Source organism: Nerophis lumbriciformis, linkage group LG04, assembly GCF_033978685.3.
Source record: "Nerophis lumbriciformis linkage group LG04, RoL_Nlum_v2.1, whole genome shotgun sequence".
In the NCBI taxonomy this organism is placed as follows: domain Eukaryota; kingdom Metazoa; phylum Chordata; class Actinopteri; order Syngnathiformes; family Syngnathidae; genus Nerophis; species Nerophis lumbriciformis.
This window is the reverse complement of record NC_084551.2, coordinates 16,192,857-16,215,464: the sequence shown is the minus strand read 5'-3', so window position 1 is coordinate 16,215,464 and position 22,608 is coordinate 16,192,857. Positions and strand designations below refer to the sequence as shown.

At 40.5% G+C, this 22,608-nt stretch overlaps 1 protein-coding gene across 1 annotated transcript in view; it reads right to left on the bottom strand.

Annotated features, from left to right (window-relative positions):
• rspo2 (R-spondin 2) overlaps nucleotides 1-22,608 on the bottom strand; it is a 131,056-nt gene that overhangs the window by 43,808 nt on the left and 64,640 nt on the right. The window contains exons 4-5 of the mRNA XM_061944818.1: nucleotides 17,055-17,198; nucleotides 15,024-15,212 (exon numbers count right to left, since the gene is read on the bottom strand). Coding sequence (XP_061800802.1) covers nucleotides 15,024-15,212; nucleotides 17,055-17,198 — 333 coding nt within the window. The remainder of the gene's footprint in view (nucleotides 1-15,023; nucleotides 15,213-17,054; nucleotides 17,199-22,608) is intronic.

Genomic DNA, 22,608 nt, shown 5'->3' with positions numbered 1-22,608 from the left:
AGAATATTTGGTTCAAATATACCACATTAAACTTTTACTCTAAAACAGTGAAGAAGTCCCATACGATCGACACCATGTTTGTTTACAATGAGCTCGGGGCAGCTGTCAACAGGCTTAGAGCTCGCTATCCAATCCAATCCAATGTGCTCATGTGTTTAGTGCCAGTTAAAAGGCGAGCAGTAGCATTTTGGACAAGCTGCAATCGAGCGATTGAGGACTTGTTCATTCCAACAGACAGAGTTGCAGTAGTCCAAATGTGATGAAATACAAAATTGGATCACCCACTGAAAGTGGTTAAAAGATAAAACTGATTTAATTTTTGCTGGAAGTCTTACACGATAAAAACTGGAGCGTACAACAGAGTTCATCTGCTGTTCCAATTTAAAATCATTGTCCAACTTAAAACCAAGATTGGTGACTGTCGGTTTAAAATAAGGCATCCGTGGGTCGAAGTCACTGGGTGAGAATTCTGTTTTACTTTTGAGTCAAACAAAATGCTTTCCGTGTTGTTCTCATTTAAAGGGGAACATTATCACCAGACCTATGTAAGCGTCAATATATACCTTGATGTTGCAGAAAAAAGACCATATATTTTTTTAACCGATTTCCGAACTCTAAATGGGTGAATTTTGGCAAATTAAACGCCTTTATAATATTTGCTCTCGGAGCGATGACGTCACAACGTGACGTCACATCGGGAAGCAATCCGCCACTTTCTCAAACATCGAGTCAAATCAGCTCTGTTATTTTCCGTTTTTTCGACTGTTTTCCGTACCTTGGAGACATCATGCCTCGTCGGTGTGTTGTCGCAGGGTGGAACAACATGAACAGGGACGGATTCAAGTTGCACCAGTGGCCCAAAGATGCGAAAGTGGCAAGAAATTGGACGTTTGTTCCGCACACTTTACCGACGAAAGCTATGCTATGACAGAGATGGCAAGAATGTGTGGATATCCTGCGACACTCAAAGCAGATGCATTTCCAACGATAAAGTCAAAGAAATCTGCCGCCAGACCCCCATTGAATCTGCCGGAATGTGTGAGCAATTCAGGGACAAAGGTACTCGGTAGCACGGCAAGCAATGGCAGCTGTTTGTTCCCGCAGACGAGCGAGCTAAACCCCCTATCGACCCTAGCTTCCCTGGCCTGCTGACATCAACTCCAAAACTGGACAGATCAGCTTTCAGGAAAAGAGCGCGGATGAGGGTATGTCTACAGAATATATTAATTGATGAAAATTGGGCTGTCTGCACTCTCAAAGTGCATGTTGTTGCCAAATTTATTTCATATGCTGTAAACCTAGTTCATAGTTGTTAGTTTCCTTTAATGCCAAACAAACACATACCAATCGTTGGTTAGAAGGCGATCGCCGAATTCGTCCTCGCTTTCTCCTGTGTCGCTAGCTGTCGTGTCGTTTTTGTCGGTTTCGCTTGCATACGGTTCAAACCGATATGGCTCAATAGCTTCAGTTTCTTCTTCAATTTCGATTTCGCTACCTGCCTCCACACTACAACCATCCGTTTCAATACATTCGTGATCTGTTGAATCGCTTAAGCCGCTGAAATCCGAGTCTGAATCCGAGCTAATGTCGCTATACCTTGCTGTTCTTTCCGCCATGTTTGTTTGTGTTGGCTTCACTATGTGACGTCACAGGAAAATGGACGGGTGTTTATAACGATGGTTAAAATCAGGCACTTTGAAGCTTTTTTTAGGGATATTGCGTGATGGGTAACATTTTGAAAAAAACTTCGAAAAATATAATAAGCCACTGGGAACTGATTTTTAATGGTTTTAACAATTCTGAAATTGTGATAATGTTCCCCTTTAAGATTAGAAACTTTGCCGCCAACAATGCTTTTATGTCCTCAAGACAATTTGAAAGTGATTATAAGGTTGTGTCACTTTTCTTTTTTGAGGGAAACAAGCATAAAGATTATACGATATATTTTTTTTTTAATGTGTTGCATGGGCAGGATGTACACTGAAAACAGGATTGGTCCTCGGATCGAGCCCTGAGGGACACCACAGGACAAGGGAGCACAGGCTGAAGCCGAATCATCTAAATTGGAGAAAAGGAGCGCTTAATTTGATCACCCTAACCTACCTACAGAACAGTATGGGTAATCTCTATGTTTTAATGTTTTCTGATTCATCCGTATACATGGTAAGTAACATTAATTTGTTTAGCACTTTTCACAGACAAAAAGCCACAAAATGCTTCACATCATGCATACTAATTACGTAGGAAAACGATTAATATTCCAAACAATGTCTGATGGGTTGAATTGTCTCTGATTTCACAAAAAGCTTCGAAAATGTACTTTTAAAGAGCGCGTTGGCATGGGCCAGCGTTACAATTACAACAGAAAGCACACAGAAATTCTAAATACACACGACAAATGCCTTGGAAACACACTCTCAGCTTTTCTCTCTGCCTGTGTGTGTGTGTGTGTGTGTGTGTGGCAGAAAGCTATGTGGCAACAGCCTTTTGGTTTGCATGAATAGACGTCTACAAGTAAACCTCAAAATTAGGACAACAATTTTTTTTTTAGACTGTTTTCTAGAGAAAAATACCGTCTAACATTTTGGTCAGTATAGTATTGTGTCATCCTTTGCAATTCATTGGAATTACGATATCATGTAATCTCTTTTTCGTGTGCAGCTTGAGGACTTTAATGGACATTTAATAGAATCATCCTTACACGTCTTGCAAGGTGGGTGGTGATAAAAAGGGCCCCTGGTAGGGAGTGCCACTAGGATGCAAACCTGGACCCTGTTTCCAGATCCAAACTATCCTCATACTTCTGATGCTTTCTAAGTAGCCCCCGTGTCAGCTCCTATGGTGTCAGCCCCTATAGCGCGGCCTTATTAAATGAAGATTAAGCCGTGGCTCCCCCAGTCACAACAGGCCACAATGTGATCCACGGCTTAATCACTATGAAAGGGCGACTGCCAATTAGTGCTCTTTTGCTGTCCTGGGAAAGCACTTCTCACTGGGCTCCCGCTGGCGGGGAAGAACTGATCCAGACTGTCTATGATATTAGCCAAGGCAGAGATCACAGTTAATCACCATCAGTCATTTCAGTGTGGCAGAAATCAGAGCAGGGCATGTCATTCATGTATGCGCCCTTTCATCCAAATATCATCTTTCTGGAGGGCCGATCCAAGGACATTATTAGTTGGAATAAGTACAAACAGTAGGGTTCATTTTTGAGCAGGGATTGTGCTGCTATTGAGACGTTTAACTTGGACACATTCACCATCAGCTATTTCGCTGAGACGAGGCAAATATGCTTCATCAATTAGTCTCAAACTGACAGACTAAGTTTGTTTTAGAAAGGCTGGTATCCTGGTAGAAGGTCAAAACATATCCATCAATACGTTTGAATGAGTGGTTTCCAAGTTAAACACAGGCCTGGGCTCCGATGTGATCATGCGGAATCGCTAACAAAAAAATATGTGCAGTGAGCGATACAACTGGGGATTAAACTTCTAAACTCAGCAACTTTATACACTAACGTTGTGTCAGACTTGTAAACAATAACACCCGGAATAACAACATCCAAACAGCAGAATGTTTTTTTATTTCAAACTAATGGTGCTAAAGTCAAGGTGTTTCTCAGAGCATATCTGGTCCAATCTGCTTTGGTCTGTGCATTGTTTTAGAGGAGTAGATATTTTATAACAGATGGTTCACAGACGGCAAGGGCGAGGGTGTCCACAGGACTGCAGATTCACCCCAGGACCAGACCGGCTTCAGACAGAACCTGGCGTGGATCCCACCAGTCAAACAAATCTTTACAGAGTCTGGATTTGAAATTCCCCTTAGTCCTTGCGCCAGACTAGCGCAAGGACTAAATTAAATAAACAGCCACAACGTTTTCTGTCATGTCCAGAGCAAATCAACATGGTTAGAGATGTTTTTCTATGTTGCCCCGTGGAGGAGCATTTGAAGTCTTGCAGACTATACTGTACTGTCTTCTGCATTGCTACTCTAAAATATGTACGGCTGAGGGAATGAGATGATCTTCATCCCTGAAGAGGTACTTATCATCATGTCTATTAACACACATGCAATGTATGACAGAATGTATTTGCGGTGGCAGCATTAAATGACAGATGATTGAATGCGGTGCGCTTGGCCTCATTTTAGCGCCACAGCAGAAGAGTTCCTCTGGTTACACATGTGCAAAATTAAATCCCTCATAAGAACCTGATGCTGAAGTACAGGTATCTAACATATTGGCAACATTTGATCATATCTTCAATTTTTGACTTACACGTTCTTAGTATGACTATCATAGCAGTACCAAAGCTGTATAATAATCCTCCTTCATATACATATTTTGTTTTTAAAGTGTTTAACTTTGATTTACACCGTCAGAGACTTAAGAACTTAACAATATTTTGTGATTAAAGTTTGATTACATGCATTATATTTGGAGGCATTTCTAATATTTTAGCATTGCTTAGCCAAAGGGGGCAAACTATAAGAAATAACTCAATAGTTCCAAATGACCGTTAATCACAACCACAATAACAAACATTATTGTGGATGGATATATACAGGTACAGTATATACTAGGGATGTAACTAGGGATGTCCGATAATGGCTTTTTGCCGATAACCGATATTCCGATATTGTCCAACTGTTTAATTACCGATACCGATACCGATATCAACCGATACCGATATCTACCGATATATACAGTCGTGGAATTAACACATTATTATGCCTAATTTGGACAACCAGGTATGGTGAAGATAAGGTCCTTTTTTAAAATAATAATAAAATAAAATAAGATAAATTAATTAAAAACATTTTCTTGAATAAAAAAATAAAGTAAAACAATATAAAAACAGTTACATAGAAACTAGTAATTAATGAAAATGAGTCAAATTCAATGTTAAAGGTTAGTACTATTAGTGGACCAGCAGAACACACAATCATGTGTGCTTACGGACTGTATCCCTTGCAGACTGTATTGATATATATTGATATATAATGTAGGAACCAGAATATTAATAACAGAAAGAAACAACCTTTTTGTGTGAATGAGTGTAAATGGGGGAGGGAGTTTTCTTGGGTTGGTGCACTAATTGTAAGTGTATCTTGTGTTTTTTATGTTGATTTAATAAAAAAAAATAAAAAATAAAAAATAAAAAAAACATACCGATAATAAAAAAAACGATACCGAAAATTTCCGATATCACATTTTTAAAGCATTTATCGGCCGATAATATTATCGGACATCTCTAGATGTAACAATATCAAATCTCACGGTACGATATTTTCACGGTATTAAGGCAACGGTACAATATTATTGTGGTATATGCAGGCATGTGATTTGAACTTAACGAAAAAGACTGAAACAGGTCCCCCCCTCGAAGCTCCTGGTTTTTCAGCAATTGAACATGCAAAAATTAGCAAAAAAACACCATTTAAAGATGTTTTGGTTTTTAAAAAATCGAAAAATTGTCAACAACATACATAACCCATTCATTCAGATGAATCACAATGTCTGTTTCAGTCACTATGCTATTTAGTCACTACAGTAATTACAACTTGTGTTCTCTATACAGTATTTACAACCTTACTAGTGTTCACTTCACAGCCACAGATGGTTCATCTAGTTACTGACATTGTTTACACATTACTTTGGTTCATTCACACATTTCTTTGGCATTTTTGCTTTGATGGCCCTGACATGAGCCTTCCTGGCAAATTTCTGAGCAGCTTCCATTTATTATATAAGAAATATAGCAAAAAGAACATACGGTTGTGTTTCTTTAAAGTGACAACGTAAACGTTCAGTTGAAAACATTAATGTTCACATAAGTGTCTGTCAACTTTTACTTTTTGAGAACAGTGTCCTCCACAATGAACATGTTTGTATCAGCCTAGAAAATTATGTTTCTCAAAAAAGTCAACTAACAATTACATTTTTATTAATGTAAATACCCCACAAACTGATGTTTCGCCTCACTGGCTTCGAATAATTTTTCTGGGTGACAGTGTATGCCAAGTGCAGCTCGATAGGCTCCAGGGCCCCCGTGACATCGAGGGAAACAAACAATAGAAAAGTAGATGGATGGATTAAGGATTTATCAAGTAGGTTCTTTATATATTCTACCTATAACACTTGTTTGGGTGATTACCTCTGAGCTGTGCGACGTGACGTTCTGTATCGCCTTAGAAACGACGCTGTAGACGAAAGTATTGCTTTGCTGCACGCAGACTGTCTTACCTCCGCCAAAGAGGTCATATTTTCGCCAGGGTTTGTTTGTGTGTTTGTTTGCAAGATAACTCAAATAGTTATGGAAAGGTTTTTCAGGAAATGTCCAAAAAATAGAAAAAAAAATCCTCTTATCGACTACTAACACACTTTACTTCCACGGCCCAAGCCTGGTGCCCCGCGCTGCGCAGAAGATTCTGGGAAATGTAGTCTATTTTCAGATCTGGCCAATAATAAAGCACCAGAAAAAACTACACACCAAGTTTTTGTTTGATACCGTCAGGCATAACAGCATCATTGTGAAGACTTTGAAACAGTAATACCGCGGTATTTACAATACTGTTACACTCCTAGTAGATACGATACATTTCTAATATAAATTTGGCAATTCTATATTACATATAGGGACGTCCCGATCAACATTTTTGACCTAAGATTTCGAGGCCCGATATGAAACTTTGAAAATAGATTTTATAACGTCTATGTAAAATCACTGAAGTAAACACGGTAACACATTTTATGAAGCTTATCTTATTAAATTAAATATTAGAATATTTTTGTAAATAAGATGGTGTATTACATTTGTGGTATTGAATGCTACATACATTTTTTAACAAAATAAAGTGGCAAGTGCACAATAACAAAAGAAAAGCAAAACTATTGGCTCCCATTTAAATCAGTTGGGTTTTGCCCTCAAAGCCTTCCTGTATCCAGAGACTTAACCCCTTCTGTATGCTGAACCATTCCTTTTCCGCTAGTCCTCCAGTGACACTAGGAAAAACTGTTTATTTTTTACGACGATGGTAAGGGTTAGTATCTTAGAAGCGGCCTCTAGACAATGCGTTCAGCTTGCTCTCAATTTCAGGCCGGTGTTCTGGCAAGACATGCACCCTCCTGGATTCCATGCAACTTCTGCTGTGTTCCATATTCTTTCAAGGAATATGGAAATTGTAATTGTGTCTTCCTGTGCGTGCATCCCTTTTAAAAATAATTTACGTGAGTACAATCTTTAGATATGTAAAAACTGGGACAGATCTCAGATAAAGATGGGCACGGCAACTCATCAGTCGCTCGCCGATTAGTTAAAACGGGCAAATATCGGCCCTGATCCAATCCCAGGATTGGGACGGGACATCTTTAATTAAGAGTTCATTGATTCTAAACTGATCTGTGTACAATTTCAATCTGTGCAAATTATGTACAAAGCAAAAAACAATGGACTGCTGACAAATATACAACAGTATGCAGCTGGGATAGGCTCCAGCACCCCCTGCGATCCCAAGAGGGACAAGCGGTAGAAAATTGATGGATTGATCGATTTCTCAACGACGTGGCGAAGTTGGTAGAGTGGCCGTTCCAGCAATCAGAGCAGGATGAGTTTGCTAAGTATAAAAAAGAGCCAACATTTTTGAATGAAAGAAACTGCTGTTCTTAATGTGTCCACTAGATGTCGCAATATCAATTATTTGTATCTTTGTAGATTATGCTACATATGTTAGTGCACCAGTCGAGGAAAATGAGTAAACTACATAAATAACATCCTGTAATTAGATTGTTATATTATTTTTTTATCTTGATAGATTGAAAATTAACACCAATGAGTTGACTGATGAACATTATCACATAATTTATTCAGAAAGTGTAAATAAGGACAAATAAAGGTAGATTACTATTAACCACAACATGTAAGTGTAAATAAAACCCAACATTATGATTGGTGCATTTTCAGAATGTGCTTGTTCTATTGTTAAACAAAGAAAACAATCTAAAGTTGTCGTTATTTTTAAGTTATCATGCCGTGGTTTTACCAGTACGGCCCGCTTGGAAGTAGATTTTTCTCCATGTGGCCCCCCATCTAAAATGAGTTAGCTGGTCTAAAGCAAAAAGTGAAATGGAACTTGCCAGACATTAATGTTAAGAACGCAGTGAATCTGATGACAGTGATTGCTGGGAAATCTCTCCAGGGAGCTTCTTAATGGCATCAATATGGACGAGGAGCGCTATCACTCATCTCACCTTTCCTCTTCTCTTTCTCATTTGCACGCAACACAGTCAGAGTGGTAAGGGGCAGTCCGTCAATATGAATCGTATAAAGCAGCTATTAATAAAGTGCCTTAAGAAGCACCCCTTGAGATATCTCAACACTCCAATGCGCCACACTAAATGGTCCTGGAAAGCAGATCAACAAAAATAGGTGTGTATTGTCCTACAGGTCGAATGTTGCAATCATAACTGAATATATGCTAGATGTCCGTTAAATAGTATGAAAGAGCTGGTGGAAACACAATAAATTCCCAAACACTGTTTTGCCAAACTTCAAAAGTTTTGAACATAGCTTGACAGTCGTATGAAAGCAAGATGTGACGATACCACATATTTCATTCATCCTCCACAAAAGGACAAACCCCTTTTCTTTAAAGTATCGAGACCCAGTTATTGTGGCAACACCAGCTGAGAACAGCAAATGAATCCCAGAAGTGCGAGTGATGTACTTTGTTTACACTGATCTGCAACTTACAGTATATGGAAGACAGCAGACACGGTTTACTCTCAGTGTTTGCTGTAAAAACGAGTTGCCTCATGCATTATCTCGGCTTTAGTTTCCTCGCTGGTGTGTTGTTTCTCAGAGGGATTAGATCATTCCAGAGACAGAAGAAAATATGATCAGCTGCCTCGTTCTTGCGCGTCTTGCTTAAAAACAGGGATCCATCAATACCGTCCTGTGTAATTCAGCTGCTTAGAAAATGCCAGCTTGGGCAATCCGATAAGCAATCCCATAAATAATATATACACCCTTCTTCTGCTTTGTTTTAATTCATGCCTTGGTTTAATCCACAGAATCCATATGGGCCACAGTTATATAATCCTGTGCTTAAGCAACATGTTTGAGTCCAGTGTCAAAGCAGTGACAGAGGTGAACATTTGCATTTTCAGATCATTTTCTGCATTCCATCGCTAAAAAACATGTATTTCAAGTGTACACTTTTTAGAATAGTCTTCTCAGTATGTGTACACACGTGTGTGTGTATATATATATATATATATATATATATATATATATATATATATATATATATATATATATATATATATATATATTATATGTGTGCACACATACTGATAAGACTATTCTATTCCCTATTCACTATATATATATATATATATATATATATATATATATATATATATGTCTTAATAAGGTTATCCAAAAAATAGTGCTCGATACCGTAGTAGAGCGCAATATATGTATGTGTGGGAAAAAAAATATCATTTTGAGCATGTCGTTCTCAAAATCCTTTAGTTCCTCAACTGTGGGTGGGTTCTTGGTAGATTTGAATCCGTAAGTTTTCTTTTGCGTTCCTTTTGTTTCAGGGTGGAGGAAAAAATGTGCTTTCCACCGCATCCTTCTTAGGAAGTGTTCCGTCTTTTCTATGAGCCTTAGCTTGTAGTCATTCTGCGCGGGTATGGGAATGTTCTTCGTGGAGTAGTCGATGTTGAATTTTTCCATAGACGGAAACACCTCCTAGGTAACACATGAGCCAATCACCACGCCCCTACACCAGCCTGTACCCACCCACTCTGTGCCCTATATAAACCATGGTATGCGAATGCTCCCATTAAAATCTCCTGATGATTGAGGGTACCCCCCCTCATGAAACAGGCCTGTAGAGATGAAATAGTCTTGTGATTTTTTTTCCCACACATACATATATTGCGCTCTACTACGGTATCGAGCACTATTTTTTGGATAACCTTATTAAGACATATACTCCGCTCCAAATTGACATTTGTTGAGCACTGTACGACGATCAGAAATGGAAAAATTCAATATCGACTACTCCACAAAGAACATTCCCATACCCGCGCAGAATGACTACAAGCTAAGGCTCATAGAAAAGACGGAACACTTCCTAAGAAGGATGCGGTGGAAAGCACATTTTTTCCTCCACCCTGAAACAAAAGGAACGCAAAAGAAAACTTACGGATTCAAATCTACCAAGAACCCACCCACAGTTGAGGAACTAAAGGATTTTGAGAACGACATGCTCAAAATGATACAATCAGTCAAATTCAAGCCAATCCGCAACCCACTCCTCACCAAGCTGAAAAATGACAAGGAGCGCATCAAGAAAGTAAACAACCTCATCATAGCTGCCGATAAAACCACAAACTTCTACAGAATGGACATACCAGAACATCACACCTTACTGGGCAGAAGCATCACCAAATCATACAAAAAAGCGCAACCCAACACCTTACAGAACATCCACCTGGAAAATAAAAGGATCGCGGCTGAACTGGACATTGAGGACAGGGTGGACGCCATAGCCAACAAGGAAGCCTTCATCACATTGAAGGACCACAAACCCAACTTCGCAAATAACCCAACATGCCGACTAATAAACCCAACTAAATCTGAAATAGGAAAAATCAGCAAAATAATCCTGGACAGAGTCAACACAAAAATCAAGGACAAAACACCACTCAACCAATGGAGAAATACAGCAGCAGTAATCAAATGGTTCAACAACATCCAAGACAAACAACAGCACAACTTTATCTCCTTTGATATCGAAGAATTTTACCCTTCCATCACGCAAGACCTACTGACTCAAGCACTAGACTTCGCCTCAGACTACGACTCAATCACAGGCAACGAAAGAAACATCATCATCCACGCAAAAAACTCCATTCTCATCCACAACAGTACACCATGGCAAAAAAAGAACAATGCAACATTTGACGTCACTATGGGAAGTTTTGACGGAGCAGAAACGTGTGAACTCGTTGGGAGTTTCCTCCTCTCCCAGCTCGCTAGCCTCAATCTGAACCTTGGTATTTACCGTGATGACGGACTGGCAGTGTGTCGCGCTTCGCCAAGGAGCAGCGAGAATACCAAGAAGCGCATATGCCAAATTTTCAAAGAGAACGGCCTACGGATCACGATTGAAGCCAACAAGCAAACCGTCAACTTCCTTGACGTCACTTTCAACCTGAGAAATAACAGCTACCAACCATTCACGAAACCCAACACAACACTCCAATACGTGCACCATGACAGCAACCATCCACCCACCACCACGAAAAGAATACCTACCGGAATCAATAAAAGGCTATCGATGCTGTCATCTAGCAAAGCTGATTTTGACCAAACAACCCCCCCATACCAAAAAGCCCTTGATGAAAGCGGATACAATTTCACCCTCACCTATGAACCCACGCCAGGAAACCAGCCAAAAAAGAACAGAAAACGAAACGACATCATCTGGTACAACCCCCCATACAGCAAAAACGTCTCAACTAACATTGGACACAAATTCCTCAATCTGATTGACAAACACTTTCCCAAAGACAACACCCTAAGAAAAGTATTCAACAAGAACAACATTAAATTGAGCTACAGCTGCATGAACAATATACGACAAATCATCTCAAACCACAACAAAACAATTGCAAATGAGCCGTCGGCCCCCGGACAGAGCGACTCCAAAACCAACAAAGGCTGTAACTGTCGAAAGAAACCTGATTGCCCTCTCAACGGGGGGTGCTTACAAACATCAGTTGTCTACCAATCTAAGGTAATACGCAAGGACATTAACACATCCGACACATATGTAGGATTAACCGAGGGAGAATTCAAAACCAGATGGAACAACCACAAGGCTTCTTTCAGGAACCAAAACCTGCGAAATACCACAGAACTCAGCAAACACATTTGGGACCTCAAAGACAATAATGTTGAATATTCAATAACATGGCAAATTCTTGCATCCAGCACACCTTACAATAGTGGTAATAAAAGATGCAACCTATGCTTGAAAGAGAAACTGTTTATTATTTACCGTCCAGACCTGTCATCCCTCAACAAGCGCAGCGAAATCGTAACAGCATGCCGCCATAGACGGAAACACCTCCTAGGTAACACATGAGCCAATCACCACGCCCCTACACCAGCCTGTACCCACCCACTCTGTGCCCTATATAAACCATGGTATGCGAATGCTCCCATTAAAATCTCCTGATGATTGAGGGTACCCCCCCTCATGAAACAGGCCTGTAGAGATGAAATAGTCTTGTGATTTTTTTTCCCACACATACATATATATATATATATATATATAGTCAAGGTTTCTGTGGTTTATCCGTTATACAGTGCTCAATACCAGGGTTGAGCGGAATATACGTTAGGTCAGGAAAAAACACTTCGGCTATATATATATATATATACATATATATATATATATATATATATATATATATATATACATATATATATATATATATATACATATATATATATATATATATATATATATATATATATATATATATATATATATATATATATATATATATATATACATATATATATATATATATATATATATATATATATATATATATACACGTTAGGTCAGGAAAAAACACAGAGGCTATTTCATCCATACAAGCCTGTTTTGCAGGTTTCCCTGTATATATATATATATATATATATATATATATATACAGGGAATATACATATATATTCTATATGTATATATTTAATATATACACATATATATTAGGGTAAAATGGTATACTGGTACTAATAAAGTACCGCAGTACTAATGTATCAACAACGGTACTGAAAAATACCGGTTCCTTTTTTTTTTACGAGCACATATATATATATATATATATATATATATATATATATATATATATATGTGTGTGTTTTTTCCTGACCTAACGTATATATATATATATATGTGTGTGTGTGTTTATATATATATATATATATATATATATATATATATATATATATATATATATATATATATATGTATGTGTGGGAAAAAAATCACAAGACTATTTCATCTCTACAGGCCTGTTTCATGAGGGGGGGTTCCCTCAATCATCAGGAGATTTTATATATATATATATATATATTTATATATATATATATATATATATATATATATATATATATATATATATATATATATATATATATATATATATATATATACATTAGGTCAGGAAAAAACACAGGGGATTTTAAAATCCCCTGAAGAGCAGGGTAACCTGCGAAACCAGCTTGTAGGGATATTTGTATGATACATATATATATATATATATATATATATATATATATATATATATATATATATATATATATATATATATATATACACAATTGTTTTTTTTTTTTTTTACTTGGGACGTCCCGCTGGCCACATTGTGGACGCTGGCTGGCTGGATCCGTAGTTTGAGGACAACTGGTCTACAGCAATTCTCAGAAGATGGTATCTCATCAAGTGCAACGACATACCGTATGTCTCACCGGGCGATTGCAATTTTAAGTAAGTGTTGCTTTTTGCATGTTTGTCTTATTCATCTCGCTCAATTTTAGCAACCTAAACGTTTTACTTTGGATTCATTCAAATGAAAGTGTGTTGTATTTCACCAGCGTTTGCCAAGTGAAGATTTTTCCCAAACTGCTAAGCGGTGAGGGTTATTAATAACAGATGCCAAAATTTGAACTGTACCTCTGTTAAAACATGTCACAACTCTAGGAACTGCTAATATGTATATACAGTGACTTTCACATGCAGCTTTAAACCCACACAACGGACTTGTTACTCAGAAAGGAATTGTACTGAGAGATTTACAGTGACCACATTAGTGGAGAACAGTAGCTTTGAGGGAGATGAACACAAGGAGTCTCTAAGTACCAACTAAAGTAGTTCTGCCATTCAAACTTCGCAATAACCTTTCATCAGTGTATTTATGCCAGAGATAGTTGACTGCAGTAACCATGCATACAAACCCAGATTCCAATTAAAGATGGTAGTAAAGTCTCTTTAAAAGGTCAAGAAAGCACGAGGAGGCATATGGGATTTGGGGAGTCTTTTCCCTGACAAACAGGACAGGCTTCATGAAATAAATGTGCAGTGGAATCACAGTTTCCAATCTAGAGAGCAGCAGTAGCAGCTTCTGTATCCTTGAAATATGAGAAACCAACCGAGTTTATTGAAGTTTGTTAACTCTTTCAACACTTCACTTAATCATGCTTCCATTCAACGTTCGTAAGCACTTTTCTATTTCTGTTTGACTCTGTTTTCTTACTTGACAGCCTAAACAATATCTGCCACTCTAATTGCCTCCTTGAGGAATCAAATATGTATACTCGGGCTACACCAATGCAAAGTTTACAAGAGACTACATTAAAGACTGAGGTTTATTTTTTAAAGCTCTGCAAACGGAGGCCATCAACCCAAATTACGTGTTGAGCCGTCTAAAAAATGGCTTAGTTTCTGGACAAAAATATTTCCTTTATTCACGCAGAAAGAAATTCCAGATTTGACTCCTCATTTAATGACCTGACACACATACGTTTCCCACCACAAATATCTCTCAAAGTGACAGGAGGAAATAGAAACGACCATTGAGGTAACCTGCAGACCGTTCCTTAAGAAGGGAGGTGGGAGTTGGGGGCTTCAGGGAACGGGGGGGGGGGAATATACCTCAGAAAAAGAAGTGCCTTGAACAAACCCACGATGGAAAATAAGTGATATTTCATGCATGGAAACGCCACAGTGACCCCTCAAAAGCTCAGACGAAGAAAAAACAAGGTTGGCGTGGAGCGGTTACATGAGACAGGTGGAACTGAGAAAGGTCTGTGGGATTGGAAGGGAGCTTTTTTTTTTTTTTTTTCTTCAAGGTGTATGTACTTTTTAGGTTATCAAATCAACACCAACAGACTGTTTGTACAAAGCGCTTCAGTATTGCATTGTGACATCCATACCTCTTCTGCAGTGCCTCATGGCCATTTTGCACATCCTGGACTCAGCAATGGTGGGACACAGTATTGTGTCCTTGGGTGGTTTCTTTACAATGTGCCGCGTCCGGGTCTCCAGACCCCACTTATAGCCGCAGGTTTTGTTTCTTCTAGTGCAGGCTCCCCATTCGCTCCACTGGCCCACCTCACAGCCTTCTGTGGACACACAGAGTCACAGTGATGTGCAGTGAAACCACAGCAGACACTCATACGGAGGCAACCAACAGACCCCAAGGTCAAGCTTTAATACAAGGTGAAGGGACTTTACTAGGACTTCTTGTCTGGGGTCTGTTTGATTTTTAGAATGTGTGAGAAGAACATAAAGAAATGTGTAAACGTGATTTACAGTCGTCCCTCGCTACATGGCGCTTCAAATATTGCGGTATCACAACATGGCAGTTCTTCAAAAGAAAACTTCTTATAAAGCATAGTAAAGTAATGTTAAAGTTAGTTACACACACACTAGGTGTGGTGAAATTATCCTCTGCATTTGACCCATCCCCATGTTCACCCCCTGGGAGGTGAGGGGAGCTCGGCAATCATTTGGTGATTTAACCCCGAATTCCAACCCTTGATGCTGAGTGCCAAGCAGGGAGGTAATAGGTCCATTTTTATAGTCTTTGGTATGACTCGGCCGGGGTTGGACCTCACAACCTTCCAGTCTCAGGGCAGACACTCTAACCACAAGGCCACTGAGCAGGTCTTGCACAGATTTTGGGCTTAAATATGTGTCTTTTGTGTGCAGTATTTGTCATATTTTCTATTATGATGTAGCGATCGATAAATATTTTTACCAAGCATTACTTTTGTTCCCGGGTTAAGGGTCAACACTGCTAACAACAAATACTTTTGTAGCTATCTTCATCCTGACAATCACTTTTGGCAAACTAACTCTTTGATGCACTTCATCTTCAACCTCTTCCTCATCAATAAGACATGTTCACATTAGTGAGCCTTTGACGAGGCAAGACGGACCAGACTCATTAAAAAAACAAAACTACTAATAGCTATCAGCAGCTGCCTGGGCATGCTGTCCAGAACTAAACTGTTGATTCAAAATATACTTCATTTTCGACATCAATAACACAACTTTGATGTGTACGATGTGGAATTACTGCGCAGACATGCATTTTTAATACAAAATGCTAATATAGCTAATTGTCGTAGCTGTGTCTGTCAAGTTGACCAACTTTTTGCAGAACAACTTACGCCCGTGGTTTCAGCAAATGAAACTCGGATGCTCTACCCACTACGCCATGCCCGGGGCGGCATGGCGTAGTGGGTAGAGCATCCGTGCCAGAAAGCTGAGGGTTGCAGGTTCGCTCCCCGCCTCTTACCATCCAAAAAAAATCGCTGCCGTTGTGTCCTTGGGCGGGACACTTCACCCTTTGCCCCCGGTGCCACTCACACCGGTGAATTGAATGATGAATGATAGGTGGTGGTCGGAGGGGCCGTTGGCGCAAATTGCAGCCACGCTTCCGTCAGTCTACCCCAGGGCAGCTGTGGCTATGAAAGTAGCTTACCACCACCAGGTGTGAATGAATGATGGGTTCTACATGTAAAGCGACTTTGGGTACTTAGAAAAGCGCTATATAAATCCCAGGTATTATTATTATTATTATTAATTTAGAGGAATTACTCAGGATGTGACAAAGTATTTTCAAGTCGTGGCCGTATTGTAGTTGCCGAGTGACAACCACAGCAATGACGCTTGGAGGATCCTACGCGGTGACTCCTGTAATGTATAGTATAACAAACTAAAGGCTGCTATATCGAGTGTAAAAGTGGTTATTTCATATGGTTATTTCATGTTTAGAGGGCTATAAAAACGTTAAAACATATTTAGAAGGTCGTAAACATTTTTTGATGCTTTTCTTAAGAAAACATTTGATTTATTAATAATAATAATCATTGAACCAATTTTGGAACAAGTGAACAAGGGATGACTGTAACATTTCTCTGTGAACATTTCTGTGTTGTGCATATTTGTATCGTTACCTCCACACTCCATGGTGTCCTCCAGCGGGGCAAAGCCCTCGGGGCACTTGTCAAAGCATCGCCCTTTGTGTAGGTAAAAGCCTAACTTGCATTTGGTGCAGAAGTCTTTACTGAAGCAGGACTCACAGTTCTCTATCCTGCACCCTGGAGAAAGAAGGAGACACATCAGGGTCCATCCGATAAACCCTCTCATCTGGAGTTGATCGAGAGCTTTGAGGTTTGGGGTTTGGGGAGGGGGGTCGAGAAAGGATTATACAGTCTAAGCCGCAAAAAAAAAAAAAAAAAAAAAAAAAAATGCCCAGTGAATCATTTCCCACCAATGCATTGTGAAATGTTTATTCTTTTAAAAGTGCAAACTAATAGTTTACCGATAGCAGAAATGATGTACAACACGTCACACTGACCTATATCGGAGTTGTAATACATCTAACGCTTGATCCCAAAGTTACGTCCCGACTAAGCGATACAGTACAATTTGGAATCTGTTGATCTGGCTTGCATTTTCTCTGAAGGATGTGTGACTCACATTGTGTAGCTGGGGTAGCTCCGTAAATAATATGACATTACTCCAACACACCAGTGTCACCTACCACTTAAGAAGAGGTACATGCACGCGGGACAAATGACAACAATAGACAAGACTTGGTTGTGCAAAGGCGTGTTTTGTGTTTTTCCTATTTCTTTCCTGTTATCAAACAGACACTAGTGTGTCTAAAGGCATACTCACACTAAGCCATCTGTACTGTGCGGGACTTGGGTGCAATCTCCCCTTGCTCTCTTGACCCCAGCTAGCATGAACTCACACTGAGCATTTGTTTTCTACATTGCTGTATCACTGCAATTTCTCTGACTCTGTGTATTATTATTCTTATTATTTTGACCACTTCTTATTATTTCAGTTGTGGAATGAAGCAATGGTCATTAATAACTTCATAATATATTTGATTGACCTAATTATAACTTGCAAAATATTGCGATATTTTAAGGCCATATCGCAATACACGATATGTATCTCGATATTTTGCCTTAGCCTTGAATGAACACTTGATGCATATAATCACAGCAGTATGATGATTCTATGTGTCTACATTAAAACATTCTTCTTCATACTGCATTAATATATGCTACTTTAAAACTTTCATGCAGATAAGGAAATCACAACTAAAAAAAAATCACTATTTTTTTCATACGGTGTTGATCTGGAAATGTTTGCCTCGGCATGTTGATGGTGTGGGCGTGTGGCACCGAACGGAGATGTTGACATGCGGAGTAAGCACTCTTCATTCTCTCGCAGGTGACTTTTCAAATGATGCTACATATTAGCAGTAATGCTACTTTTTATAGTAACGCTTTTGCCCCACACTTGACAAATTACGGTTGTCTGTTTGACATATTCCCACTTGAAGCCAAACCACCGGCAGACGATGGACCCCCTGCTGTTTTTGGGGGGAATTAATCATTCCTTCATTTGTTACCAGATTTGCACCTTCTCTCTCTCGTATTACCACTCGCACGGCTGCGCTAGCATCACAGCTAACGCTACTCATGCTGCTACCTCTTTGCTGCGCAAGAGCGTATACGTATGTGACGTATGTCGTGACAGTATGTGACGTGTGTAAGAAGGTGCGCTTGTCTGTCTGTGTGAAGGAGGCACACGAAAGAGCGAGGAGAGCCTGTAGTGTAATGCCAAGAGCTAAAAGCAACTGTGTGAGAACGTACACTCGAATATCACGATATAGTCATTTTCTATATCGCACAGAGACAAACCCGCGATATATCGCATATATCGATATATCGCTCAGCCCTACTTGCAATATTTATTCATGTTACAATTTTTGTTGAGCCCTCACACTAGCCAAACATGCTGAACTTTCGGTTTGAGGTGTGCCCATGCACGGTACGATTGGCCGAGTGTGACCTAACTCTACCGTTTGGTACTGTAAAATCTTGATTGAGAATTAAAGGGAACGTTGTCAAAGTGTTACAATGCAGAAACAGTTTCTATTAGTACAGGTTCCCCCAACATTTCATAATCAAAACTAAAAAAACAGAACTGGTTCGATTTAAACAAAGCTTAAAAGGAAGTTCAAGCTTAACTCATGGTATTCAACACTAAGAACATCAAATTCCTTTAGGGGTATGAATGTTTAAAAGCACATAAAAGACAGAGAGGAAAATTGGTTTTGACAGGAGGTGGGACAAAACATACTCTTGATTCATTGATGATGATTTAGTCCGCAAACAGAGCATCACAGTTGGTCATATGTTATTTGTGAAACACCCTGCCATGATTATAACAGCATGCAAGTCAGTGTGTCAGGAAGCTCTTTATCTGCAAATAGCACATCAGGCAAGGCAAAATTGCAACAACTACACCGACCCTTGTGAATAGGAGGTGCCTCCCAGGACTCTGTACTATGACACCCCACAAAATCACAATTTTCTTCCACAAGGAGAACGACATAGCCACGGTTTTACTAACCGGCAGAATTTGGAAAAATAAACCCTGATCTGCTTTGTTTTTCAAGGTCTGTAATGTATGCAGGCCAGATGGCATAAGATGATCACAACACGATGCTTGATGGTGTCATCTGCAAACAAGAAACCTCTTGTGGTTTTATCATAAACCATTGTAAATATTTCTTTGGCACATTATTTGTTCTTAAAATGGTACTATGTTTGACTAAAACAATAACTATTTGAGAACCGATCAATGGACTGCAATGTGTGTAGCTCCACCCATAGAACACCACACGATTGCGGTTGATACTGTTCGTTCTTAAACTTTTGACAATGGCAGCCCAAACGATTCTGTTCTGCACTGAACTGGACAGTACTGCTTGGCCCAGACAAAGCGTATAACTGTCAGTGCCACTATTCTACATGCCTGAAGCTTTTCGGGTAAGGAACAATCTGGTTCAATGAATATGTCTTGAAAGCAGGTGCAATTATCCTACGCATTAAGTTATTATTGGGGTGAAACATTGCTCCGGTGATGTTCTACATGTGTGTGAGTGGCAGAGACAGAGGGCCATTCATTTATCTGTGACTCTTACAAGCCCAGAGATGAGAAGGCTCTCACAGTCACACCCTTTATATAGTGTGAAGTGAATTACATTTATATAGCGCTTTTTCTCAGCAACCTCAGCCCCTGAGGTTGCTGAGGTAGTTAAAAAGCTCCTCGGTGGCAAGGCCCCGGGGGTGGATGAGATCCGCCCAGAGTTCCTTAAGGCTCTGGATGCTGTAGGGCTGTCTTGGTTGACAAGACTCTGCAGCATCGCGTGGACATCGGGGGCAGTACCTCTGGATTGGCAGACCGGGGTGGTGGTTCCTCTTTTTAAAAAGGGGAACCGGAGGGTGTGTTCTAACTATCGTGGGATCACACTCCTCAGCCTTCCCGGTAAGGTCTATTCAGGTGTACTGGAGAGGAGGCTACGCCGGATAGTCAAGCCTCGGATTCAGGAGGAACAGTGTGGTTTTCGTCCTGGTCGTGGAACTGTGGACCAGCTCTATACTCTAGGCAGGGTCCTTGAGGGTGCATGGGAGTTTGCCCAACCAGTCTACATGTGCTTTGTGGACTTGGAGAAGGCATTCGACCGTGTCCCTCGGGAAGTCCTGTGGGGAGTGCTCAGAGAGTATGGGGTTTCGGACTGTCTGATTGTGGCGGTCCGCTCCCTGTATGATCAGTGTCAGAGCTTGGTTCGCATTGCCGGCAGTAAGTCGGACACGTTTCCGGTGAGGGTTGGACTCCGCCAAGGCTGCCCTTTGTCACCAATTCTGTTCATAACTTTTATGGACAGAATTTCTAGGCGCAGTCAAGACGTTGAGGGGATCCGGTTTGGTGGCTGCAGGATTAGGTCTCTGCTTTTTGCAGATGATTTGGTCCTGATGGCTTCATCTGGCCAGGATCTTCAGCTCTCACTGGATCAGTTCGCAGCTGAGTGTGAAGCGACTGGGATGAGAATCAGCACCTCCAAGTCCGAGTCCATGGTTCTCGCCCGGAAAAGGGTGGAGTGCCATCTCCGGGTTGGGGAGGAGATCTTGCCCCAAGTGGAGGAGTTCAAGTACCTCGGAGTCTTGTTCACGAGTGAGGGAAGAGTGGATCGTGAGATCGACAGGCGGATCGGTGCGGCGTCTTCAGTAATGCGGACGCTGTATCGATCTGTTGTGGTGAAGAAGGAGCTGAGCCGGAAGGCAAAGCTCTCAATTTACCGGTCGATCTACGTTCCCATCCTCACCTATGGTCATGAGCTTTGGGTTATGACCGAAAGGACAAGATCACGGGTACAAGCGGCCGAAATGAGTTTCCTCCGCCGGGTGGCGGGACTCTCCCTTAGAGATAGGGTGAAAAGCTCTGTCATCCGGGGGGAGCTCAAAGTAAAGCCGCTGCTCCTCCACATCAAGAGGAGCCAGATGAGGTGGTTCGGGCATCTGGTCAGGATGCCACCCGAGCGCCTCCCTAAGGAGGTGTTTAGGGCACGTCCGACCGGTAGGAGGCCACGAGGAAGACCCAGGACACGTTGGGAAGACTATGTCTCCCGGCTGGCCTGGGAACGCCTCGGGATCCCCCGGGAGGAGCTGGACGAAGTGGCTGGGGAGAGGGAAGTCTGGGCTTCCCTGCTTAGGCTGCTGCCCCCGCGACCCGACCTCGGATAAGCGGAAGAAGATGGATGGATGGATAGCGCTTTTTCTCAAGTGACTCAAAGCTCTTTACATAGTGAAACCCAATATCTAAGTTACATTTAAACCAGTGTGGGTGGCACTGGGAGCAGGTGGGTAAAGTGTCTTGCCTAAGGACACAACGGCAGTGACTAGGATGGCGGAAGCGGGGATCGAACCTGCAACCCTCAAGTTGCTGACACGGCCGCTCTATCAACCGAGCTATACCGTCCCATTACACACCATCTCCAGCTAACCATCAGGCCTCCTCCTCGGCATTCCTTCAAAACGAGGGGGTTCCTCCCCGCATTACTTTGAACGCTAAAGTGTAGCCTCAGCCCACTCACTCTGGTTGCACGATTTCTTGATCAGTCTAAACAAACCATGAACACACACATGCACGAACACAAATTAGTAATCAGATACAGCTTTTGATTGAGCAACCACATGATAAAGCCACGAGACACAAAGAAACATTGATACGCCTAACATAAGTGATTCACTTTTTGTTTAGTTCATATACCAACAATGGTAGGAATAAATAATAAAATTCAAAATAATTCCATAAATATGGTTATTTAATTGAGTAAAGGCTGTATATCACCTTGTTTTTTGACATATGCAAAAACTTGACCACAAAGTACAATAGGCAATATTTTGTATCACACTAAATGCCAACTCCAATGTATTTTTTTCTGCTGCTCTTCAAATTTTGTCTGAATTAAACTGAATCAGCACAATTCAGAGGCCATTTGGGAAGCTAATAAATCACAAAGAAAATTAGAAAGCACAACACTGCGTTTTACTCTTCGCACCTCACTGGCCTGTCATCACCTTAGAGACTTTCAGCTCCCAAAACCAAAAAAAAAAAATAATGAAGGGGAGAACATCTGGC